General features: G+C 39.1%; 1 protein-coding gene across 1 annotated transcript; it reads left to right on the top strand.

Annotated features, from left to right (window-relative positions):
* Window positions 1-6,442: 6,442 nt before the first annotated feature.
* On the top strand, window positions 6,443-7,831 carry LOC146392335 (uncharacterized). Its single transcript, XM_084948418.1, has one exon. It carries the CDS (start codon window positions 6,539-6,541, stop codon window positions 7,829-7,831), a length of 1,293 nt encoding a protein of 430 aa, XP_084804544.1. The 5' UTR covers window positions 6,443-6,538.
* Window positions 7,832-11,526: the final 3,695 nt, after the last annotated feature.

Below are 11,526 nucleotides of genomic sequence, written 5' to 3'. Positions count from 1 at the left end.
TTGCTCTACAGCCACCATTTTACCCTCAAAACGTAGCCATCGTTGTTGTCTTTCCAACAGCATGACTTCCAAAGCTCAGAGATGTAAACTCTTTGAACTGTGTGGATCCAAGTGGAGGGATAATCCTCTAACCGACCCATAGAAATACATTATATTTTCAGTCAGGAGTTTGTTTCAACAGCAGGAATGATTCCACTTTTTAAATTGCTCCTGTGGCCAAATTTTTGACAGCAGAAACATGAAGAACACACTGTTGTGTAGAAGTCCTCGGGATCATTACGGTTTAAAAATGATTTTGATGGGAGTTAGGGTCTTGGACTTTTTGCCTGATTAAATGTCCCTATGAAGTCTAATATGTGTCACAAACAGAAGCAGAGACTGTGACACAAAGGAGAATGAACGCTTCTGCACTGTGTACCTTTGGATGTTAAGATATGGACTATGACTCTTACCCCTGAGGGGGAAATGGACTGACTGAAGGCAGGGTGTTCATAAAAGATAACTGGTTCTTTGGGGAAATTAAGGCAGTAAGAAATAGCATAAACAAATTATCCTGTAAAAATGAGTTCAGAGCCCTAGAAACAACCTGTCACAGGTAAAAGTGACCCAGGGATTTGAGCACCTGATTGAAAATGCCTGGAGAAAGTGCAAAGCCTTGTGGCAAACGTGTGTATCTGAATTGCTGACCTCTGTATGTGAATGAGAAAATGTCCCTGAGTGACTCATGCAGTGGAAGACAAAAGAATGCATTTGCCAGGTCAATACACGTGAACCACTTTTGGTCACACGTGATAGCTGATAATGCTGTGTATGGGTTTGGTACAGGCGCAGTGTTAGTAAGCAGTATGGCATTTATGGCTCGCAAATCATGTGCCATACGGTACTTTCCTGTCCCATGTTTTTCCACCGGCAGAATTGGTGTGTTCCAATGTGAGTGAGATGGCTCTAACACTCCGACCTTTAACAGGCCTTCAATTGTTTCTGCGATTCCCTCTTCTGCGTCAGGTTTATGTTTATACTGCGGTCTGTTAATTGGTGTCTCTGACTTAAGCTGGAACAGACCCAGAGCATTTGTCCCCATAGGGGGAGAGTTCTAACTATTATAAACTCCCTAGACTCTTTTCAACACCCCAGCTTTCTCTGTGCACTCAGAAAATTTTGATCAGAAATTACAGTAATTGGCATTGGTGTATTATTTGTTGTCATAGGAATTGTACTGGTGTAAAATTTAAAAAGTGCCATAAAATGTCCTCAGACTGCTGCCTCACCTGCACTTGTGTCTCATTACAGTGTAAGTATTCTCTAAAGTTTGCATTAATATCAACTGTTTATTTGAAAATCCTTATTCCAAGTTGCAAATTGCTTGGAAGTAGTGCAAAGAAAAGACTTGGTCTGAATAGAGTCCGTGTGTGAGTGGCCTTGAGTGGTGGAGGTTACTCAGATTGGTGAGGTGGGTGGTCATGGGTGGGTTGTGTGGGGATAGTGTTTGTTAACAGTCTGAATGGCCCAGGGGAGGAAGCTGTTTGTGAACTCTTTCTCATTTCTCCTGAGGTAAGACAAATATGTCCCACTCACAGATAATGTTCCCAGTTTTACCGATCATAACGGACAATTTACTGTGTGTTTCACACCTCCATCCTATACCTTCAGCTCCATATGTCACTTATTTGGGGTATTTATTATTACAATTTGAAGAATGCTGTGAATGTTTAAAAAATGCAAACATAAATGCAAAACAAATAGTATTCTGACCCTGTGTTTTTGTATGTAAGCCAAAAGTCATGTAACAGTCTTGTTTGTTTGCATTACATGAAGATGTCTGACTATACAATTAGTAACAATAAGAATAAATCATCAATGATTTGAAAGCTTAATTGCGGAGAAAAGAATGAAAATAATGGTCCAAGTTAATTGTTTTCACATACTCAGAACGAGTCCTTGTGGTTACTAAGCTGATTCTCAGACGTAAAGTCAAGGGAATATCCTTTTAATTAACAATTACTAGGGTTCAGAAAATAATTTCCTCAAATATAAGTACTCAATTTAGGTCACATTTTATTGAACAGTCAGAGTGATAAAAACCTGTTCAGTGAATAAATCGAACAACACAGACCACATAATATTTGGCACTCTACCATCCGAACATTTGGTCATTATGCTGCAGCTGAAGCTGAATGGGAATTTTCTGCAGAGCATGAACTGCACATAAAGGTGTTATAGTCAATCAGAGGGTGCAAGCTGCAAGTTTTGCAGGAGAAGGATATATAAGGGGTAACTGTGGCTGGTTATTGTCCTGAAAAAAGCCCCAACCTGTTGGAAAACTATACAATATTGCATATAAAGAAAACTATGCTATCACTTTGTGATTTTTTTTAAATTACATTCATAATGGTTTTACAGGCTGGACAATAATAACCACCTTATTGAGGACAGTTATTATGTATGTTCTTCTTGAGGCCTTTTGATCAGTTCCTATCAGGTTTTACAGTTTGGATCCTATAAACACTCAAACAGAGGAGGAATTTATAACATTAGGAAAAGATTTTGTGACATTTTGATATGCTAAATGGTCTAAAAGGCATGTTCATTTTAAAAAAAGCTATGCTAGTTTTCCAAAACGTTGATTCTTTTCATCTGGACCTAGCGTTTTCAGGGGGAGAAACATTTCATCACTTGGATTTCCTTACCTGGATGATTGAACATGCATTAAAACAAACAAACAAACAAACAACAGACAGACAGACAGATTTAATTCCTCCCTTGCAATAATCTGACAAATATGGGTTTGGGTTAAAATAGGATAACAGTGGAGGAGTACAGCTCAAACATTTTGGAAGAGGCAAGTGGGAAGGTTAAGATGTTTTGGGCATGTGCCTAAATGGGAAAGTGGATATATTGGACACATTAGACAGGGGGTGTTGAATATGGAGCTGCCAGGCAGGGGGACAAAAGGAAGACCTCAGAGGAGGTTCATGGATCTAGTGAAGCAGGACATGCAGAGGGTTGGTGTGACAGAGGATGCTAGAGATAGGGTGAGATGGAGGCAGATCATTTTTTTGCTGATGTGATAACCCTCTAAAGTGAGCAGCCGAAAGAAGAAGATTCAAGTATATAACATATAACATATATGTTGGAGCTATTTGTTCTTATTTTTTATTATTTTGAAATTAGTTAAAGTTTGTTGTTAGTTTACTTATATTTTGGGATTTATTTACAAGTTTATTTGTCGGTTAATATTTTGTTTCAATGTTTGTTTGATGTTACTTTGTTAAATTAGTCAGTAAGAGCTGTAGGGCCATTTTGTTTCTATAAATAAAGAGACTGGTATAGGACCAGCATGCACTGGGGTGGGCCTATGGTTTTTTTTTTTTACCAGAGCAGGAGAAGCAGCAAGAAGTAACAAAAAAATGGATCTTGTTATTGCTTGCCAAACTGGATAAACAAACCATAAAAACGCAACTTTCAAGTTTGGACAGTGGACTTCTTTTGCCTGCGTACGAAATAGTATCTTAGTGCAGCAGTGGCTGCATCCTGTTTTAGTTCAATATCGTAATCATTCTATGACTGAGTAGTTTACAGAACCTTCAGTCAGCAGCAATAACTTCAATTCATTGACATTTGCAAGCATTCCTTTATACACAGCATTTCAGTCAGGTTGAGGTCTGGACTTCCATGCTGTAGATTTGCTGCTGTGCTTGGGGTCATTATCCTGTTGCATGGCCTAATTTAGGAGAAGCTTTAGCTGTCGGACAGGTGGCCTCACATTTGACTCTAGAAAACTCTGGCATACAGAGGATTTCGTCGACTGCAAGGTGCCTATCTCTTGTAGCTGCAGAACAAGCTTAAATCAAAAAATTATCCACTGCTATGAATCCTGGGATAGGGTGGGCCATGAAGGATACACCCAAACCATCCTTCAAATCCAGGTAAAAGGAGGAGGCATTTGTGGGTCACATTTGGAGCAGCCTTTGTCGCCTGGCTGTGATGTAATCGGCTATTAAAGGCAGCCTCCGAATCACAAAACAACCACAATGGACCAAAGTGCTGTACAGTACCGAAAATAAAAAAAAATAAAAAAAATATCTACAAAAACATGATACTGAAAATTAAAAAAAAAAATAAGAATTTACAAAGTGCTGTACAGAAGATTAAATACATAAAAACAAATAGAAAGAAAAGCCACAGAAAAGAAGGAAAAATAAAAAACAACTGTATACAAATAAATAAACAATAAAATAAAATCAACTGGAGTTTATCCCAGCTGTCAGCTAACACACAGACAACCAGTTGCACTCACATTCATACCTATGGACAATTTAGAGTTTCCACGCAATCACAGGAGAACATGCAAACTCCACACAGAAAGACCCACAATTTCATACCATAAGGTAAAAATTCTTACCATAAGGTCACCAGTCTCCCAGCAATTCATTTCTCATATATTTGCCCAACAACTTCACAAAAGCTGGAGAATTTATTGCTGGACCAAGTACTCTCATGTGCCTCTTCATTTTCTCAACAAATGAAACCATTTCTCTTTTAACACATAAACAGTGTGGATGCTGAAGAGCTTCATCTGTCATGGAGGTGACCAATAACCCAGTGGTCACTCTGACAAAGCTCCAGCATTGCTGTGTGGAGTATGAGAACCTTTAAGAAGGACAATGACTTCTGCAGCTCTCTGCCAATTAGGCCTGTATGGTAGTGTGGTGGCACGAATGAGGGATAACCGGGGACGGTAACTAAGATGTTGACAACGCCACCTGGGAGAGGAAGTTACACCCCAGGAAAGATTCCTCTAGCCAATGTAAGTGTTACACTGGCTACCAAAGCCCACAGACTCGTTATTAACAGCAGAGGTGAGACAGATGAATTTTACAAATCAAAATTTATTAAGAAGAACTACTAAAAGCATAGAATTGTAAAATCAGAAAGGTACCTAAGGTAGCAGGCTTGAGACGGCAGGATAGTTAATTAAAACACTTTATTAACAACCGATGATTAAAATGACCAGACTCCCTCCCTCGATGCCCTAAAACAATCACAGATTGATAAAATAAATAAACTAAACAAAATAGTGGAGACTGGCCACTCAGCATGCTGATCCACACAGGTATGCACACAGGTGTACACACGGGTGTTCACAGACGCGGACTACACCTTTCTTGGCTGCTGCCTCAAAGCACATTGTGCGCTGTCTATCTTGCGTGCTGCACAATATCGTTTAATATTTAGTATCTACTGTTATCTACTGCTAGCTAGTTTATTGTGATGGTGCTGTTTTTTTATTATGTTGCTTTTTTTTTGTTTGCTTTCTCTTCTGTTTTTTTTTCTCCATACAGGTGATCCAGGTGTTTTGTTTGTTTTTCTTTCTTTCTTCCCCCCCTTCTCACCGTCTCTTCTCCCCTTTGGTTTTCTTTCTCTCCCTCTCTTTCTTTCATTCTTTCTCCGTGTCCTATCCCCCAGTCATGTCTGTCCCGTTTGTAGCAACCGAAAATAAAATAAATTCATAATTATAATAAAGGTCAATCAAATGGACCAATATGGCAAGGCCATGATGATCCACTTGGTAAAATAAATCCGCTTGGCATCGTTCTTGGCCTCAAGACAACAATTCTGATGGCTAAAGATCCAAATCTGACACAAAAAAAATAAATAAATAAATAAATAAATAAAAAGAATAACTTGATGTTTCTGACTTTGCATTATGAATTGTTTACCCACTGACAAACATTTCAAGTTCTACTAAATTAAAAAACAATTAGTGGTAACCTGATTATGATTCAAAAAGAATAATTAACAACACTTCTTGTAATGGTGTTAAAATCAGCCCAGCTTTTATTTTCATATGCAAAAGAGTAAAAGAAAATCAGCCAACATACTGGACACATATAATTGTCAATATAATTGTTTATTGTTCAACACAATAAACAATTATACTGTCACCATTGTTACTGGTATTGAAAGCTTATTGATAATTTGTCCAAGTAAAGAATGCCCTCTCACAAATGTCATGTGACAACCTCATTGGCTTACAGAATTGTGATGTCACACACATTTCGAATCTTACCACCACTTTGATCCTTTGATCCTTTGATCCTAAAACCTTTAAGTAGGGGTGAGACGCAACAACTTTTAGTCCGTTATTCGCAGCATTTATGTGTGCAGCATTCAAACGTTCGCCAGAGAAACCTTTTTTGGATCCTTTTCAGAGTCACTGTTAAAAGATTCCAACATGTCTCCAAGAAAACAGAAAAAAAGAGAAAACGTAAAGCCCAGCGCCCCTCTTTGCAATCGAGAAGACAATACTCAACTGCAGAAGATGTGCTCGGAAGAAATGCATGAGGAAAATCTCATGAACAATCACAATACGTGACACCCGCCCCAGCCAGAGTACACCAGTTACGTCTGGGAAAGTTTTTTTAAACAACGAGCGGAGATTATCTTACTGAGAGAGCACTGTGAGAGAAGGACCGCTGAAGTAGACAGACTGTTCAAGCAGCTTCTTGATCAGGAAGATATTCAAAAGGAGAAAGAAATGGAACTCCTAGACATGCGGGGAAGGAACTTTGAGCTCCAAGCAAAGCTTAATAAAGTACAAGAAAAACCAACAGAAGAAATCCTCCAACAGAAGAAAAACGAGAAAGAGAGGGAAAAAAAGATTCAGGAGCTGCAAGTAAAGCTTGATGAAGCTCTGCAAAAAAATCAAGAACTCCTCCAAGAGAAGAAACAACTGGTCATAAAACTCCAAGGCACTGAGATAAATCAAAAAGTGCTGAAAGGAAGGGTTGAGTTTCTTCAAAAGAAAGTGCAACAGACCATGAAAAAGGAGGATACGGATTGCAAGCTTCAGGACAGCGAGAAACACAAGGAAGCCTTGCAAAAAAAGCTTGATGAAGCTCTGCAAAAAAATCAAGAACTCCTCCAAGAAAAAGAACAAATGGACATAAAGCAGCGCAAACTGCAAGGCATGGAGGAAAAGTACAAAGGACTTCAGGCAAAGCTTGATAAAACACTGAACAAAAATAAAGAGTTGCTTCAAGAAAAAAAGCAACTAGAAATTAAACAGAAAGAAACGGACTCCAAGCTTGAAGGCGTGGAGGAAAAATACACCGCGCTGAAAATAAAGCTTGATAAAACAGTGCAAAGAAATAAGGATTTCCTACAAGACAAAGAACAACGAGAAATAAAGAAGAAAGAAGATAAACAAATTCTCCAGGACTTTGAGAGGAAAAACCAACAGCTGCAAGACCGTTATAACAAACTGAACTCCAAAACAACTGAGCTGGAGGGGGAAAAGAAAAAAGTGCAAAAACAATGCTCAGAGATGCAGAGTAAGCTCAGTGACATGCTGAGAAAAAACACAGAACTGGAGAAACTTTCCAACAACTTGAAGTGCAAAAACACTGAGGTGCAGATGTTAAAGCAGCAACTAGAGAAAACAAACAAAGACCTGCAGTGTACACTTCAAGAACTCGAGAGAAGTCAGCAGCTACAAGACACACACAACAAATTACAACAGAGTTATACAGAGATGCACGAGGCAAAGCTTATGCAGGAGGCCAAATGTAAAGAACTGAAAGAAAGGCTGGAAGAAAAACAAGCCAAATTAGAAGAAGTGGAGACAACATGCAGGAAACTTGAGAAGGAAAATACACAAACAATTGATGAGTTAAGAACCCTCGTCCTAGAGAAAAAAGTGCTCGTGGAAAAGATCATGGAAAAGAAGAAAAAACGCTTCCGCTTCTTCTGGAGGAAGAGCACTCCTGCTTTTTCTACTTTTTCTTCTGCTGATGTCACCCCGTCTTCCGCCTCCACCGTTGCATCGTAATTTTCACCTCTCCTGTCCTCTCCCTTTCTCTCCTGACACCTCTCCCTCCCCTATTTCCCTGTAACTCCCCCCCTCTCTCTTTCACCCTCACCCCCCAACCAGTCCCGACAGTTGACTGCCCCCTCTAGAGCCTGGTTCTGTCATAGGTTTCTTCCTTTAAAGGGAGTTTTTCCTATCCACTGTCGCACCCAGTGCTTGCTCAGAGGGCATTGTTGGGGTTCTCTCTCCTCTATCTCTTTCCTCCTTTCTATCCCTTTCCTTTACCCTCTTCTTTACCCCCCACCCCTCCCCTCCTTTTCTATTTCCCCCCTTTTCTATTTCCTTAATAATTTAATAATAAACACAATTGGCTACATTTTAAATGTGTCTGATCAACGTCTTCATTCAAGAATGAATTGTCTTTCTCACGGAGTTATGTGTATTTTGTGTTTTCCTCGGGCTGGTGATCCTCACGGTCGTTCAGCCCGGGAGTCCAGAGTTTTAGTGTTTTAATCACATTTAGTGTTACATTTTAGATCACCACAATAGGATATCCATAATTTAGGGTTCAGGCATTGTTTTAGTTCAATATCGTATCATTCTATGACTGAGTAGTTTACAGAACCTTCAGTCAGCAGCAATAACTTCTGTTGGAGCTATTTGTTCTTATTTTTTATTATTTTGAAATTAGTTAAAGTTTGTTGTTAGTTTACTTATATTTTGGGGGTTATTTACACGTTTATTTGTAGGTTAATATTTTGTTTCAATGTTTTGTTTGTTTGATGTTACCTTGTTAAATTAGTCAGTAAAAGCTGTAGGGCCATTTTGTTTCTATAAATAAAGAGACTGGTATAGGACCAGCATGCACTGGGGTGGGCCTATGGTTTTTTACCAGAGCAGGAGAAGCAGCAGGAAGTAACAAAAAATGGATCTTGTTATTGCTTGCCAAACTGGATAAAATAAACCATAAAACGCAACTTTCAAGTTTGGACAGTGGACTTCTTTTGCCTGCGTACGAAATATTATCTCAGTGCAGCAGTGGCTTGTGGACTTTTAATTGTGGGATGTTTGGTTTGTCAAACAAAAGGAATTGCCACCACAAAAAGTAAAAAACCTGCCCGTGGACAAAGGAATAATCCTTCATTAATGGATATGTTGGACATATGGATTTCAAGGATCACCGTCGTAAGTACTCCAGACGGATGTTGAGGCCTGGGTCAACATGTCACTCGTTCATCAAAGCTGGTGAATGATAATATTGTTTAAGCCATAAAGGAAAAAGGTGAAGCTATTTGAGTTTAAAGACATTATTTCACTACAAAGACTGATGAACTGAGTTTTGATGTACTAAATTTGTGCATAATAGGATCACTAATTGAAACATGCCAACGCCCTCTGTGGAAATGTTTGTTCACTGCAATCAGCAGGTAAATGGATGTCATGTTTGCGCTTTATGCTATGGATTCTCAGTGTGCTGTGCATCTTTATAATGTTTGAAATAATCCAAGAGGACAATAAAAATGTCGGATATTAAGAGTAAACAAGAGAGTAAACAAGAGGATGACACTCAGATGCAAGCAGAGAAAAGAAGCATCAAATTTACGCCAAAAGGTTTGGATTTGTATATAAAGACATGCCAAGAAAAGCGGAGTTTAATGTGTAAGCAAGCATCTAAGTACATGGGAACATGAGAACGTTAAGGAAGTGTCTTCTGAATTTGGGAAGTTTATTAAATGCTATCAAGATGCAAACGCTTTGCAAGAATCCTTTTTAAGTTCGCCACTGCCAGAAGATGAAGTGAAAAGGCAAAGCGCACATTTTCAGTCTAAGGTGACAGCATTCTCTGTTTTTATGGACAAAGTAAAGGTTTGGTTGCAGGAAGCAGGCGAGCCGTATACTGAACAAAGCAATACTGCTCTTAATGATCAAGCTGTTGAAAGTTTGGATGAAATAAATCCTGAAGACAGTGTCTCTAATATCCCAAGTGTAAAGCCACCTTCGAAAACATTGTCACAGCAAAGTCGAATTTCATCAACATCTTCCGCGCGCATTAAAGCTGCGGCTGACAAGGCAGCGCTCATGGAGCGACTCGCTGCATTAAAGAAAAAACATTTTATTGAAGCGCAAGAGGAAAAACTGAGAAATTATCCTTGGAAACAGAGTTGGCAGCAACTAAGGCAAAGCTTCATGTCTTAAAAATAAACTCAGTTTGTAGCTCTGAGCGTTCTGATGGAATGAACTCTTATTTTGAAAGAGGGCACGTACAAGAAGCGCCGAATTTAAATCCTTGTGCTGATACATTTGTTCCGGCAGAAAGAGATTACTCTGCATCTGAATCACAAGTAATCATACCTAGACAAAGTCAAAACCAACATCGGGTGGGTGAGGTGATGGTAAAAGTTGATGATTCAGCTCAAGTGACGCAGCAAACACAGCCTCAGTCTCCTACTTTGACTGAGAATTGCACGAAGGAGATTGTCAATATTATGCAAAAACAAAATGACATCACTACTTTGCTTGTAAAACAAAACTTATCTTCTGTCCTTCCAGCTAGAAACATCCCTATGTTTGATGGAGACCCTTTACAGTACAGATCATTTATGAATGCTTTTGAAAATGGAGTGGAAGCTAAAACTGATAACTGGAGTGACTGTTTGCATTTTTTAAAGCAGTTCACTAGGGGGCAGTCTAAAGACTTGGTGCATAGTTGTCAGCATTTACCTCCTGAGCAGGGCTATTCCACAGCCAAATATCTTCTTGAAGAACATTTTGGGAACGAAAATAAAATAGCCTCTGCATATATGGAGAGGATTGTGAGTTGTGCACCTATTAAAAGTGAGGATGTGAAAGGTCTACAGTCATTCTCTCTTTTTCTTCAAGGATGTTCGAATCTAACACAGCAAGTTGTTCATATGAAGGAGTTGGATTTGCCCTCAAATATGAGAATGATTGTTATGAAACTTCCATACAAATTGAGGGAAAAATGGAGAGTTGTTGCCTATGAACTGCAGGAACAAAATGGTCACAGAGCAGTGTTCACTGATCTGGTTGCCTTCATAATAAAACAGGTGAAAGTAGCATCAGATCCAGTGCTTGGCAACATCCAAGACTCACAATCTGGAAGCAGCTTTAAAGTTTCAAGTTCCACCAAGCAAAGAAAAAAGGGAAGTAGTTTTGCCACTAATGTCAGTACGGTTCCAGGAGTCAAAACTCAATCAACTGGAAGCAGAACAAATTCCACTGTTCTGCATAGTTGTTTGTTTTGTTCACACAGCAATCATTTACTAGAGAATTGTAAGCAGTTTAAAGCTAAAATGCATCGGGATAAGTTGACTTTTATCAAGGAAAGGGGAATTTGTTTTGGTTGTTTAAAAGTTGGTCACATAAGCAAAGACTGTAGGAGTCGTTTGGATTGCAATGTGTGTCATCAAAAGCACCCAGGGGTTCTTCATATAGAGCGAAAAGATCCAGGTGCACCCTCAGAACAAGCTCAACAGATGACAAGCTCTAATGTCAACTTTTCAACTGCAACCACTCAGACATGTGGGCATATTGGGGCCGGTCATGAAGTTGATGCAGTTTTTCCTATAGTTCCAGTTCAAGTTAAGAGCCAAAAGAGCAACAAAATTGTGCAAACCTATGCGTTTTTGGATCCTGGAAGTTCAGGTACATTCTGTACAGAAACCCTGGCAAAAAGACTGAATCTAAAAGGTAAA

This window comes from Perissodus microlepis, chromosome 2, assembly GCF_051167445.1.
Source record: "Perissodus microlepis isolate ML-2025 ecotype Zambia chromosome 2, ASM5116744v1, whole genome shotgun sequence".
Lineage (NCBI taxonomy): Eukaryota > Metazoa > Chordata > Actinopteri > Cichliformes > Cichlidae > Perissodus > Perissodus microlepis.
Note: the sequence above shows the minus strand (reverse complement) of the source record. Positions and strands in the feature narration are given on the sequence as shown.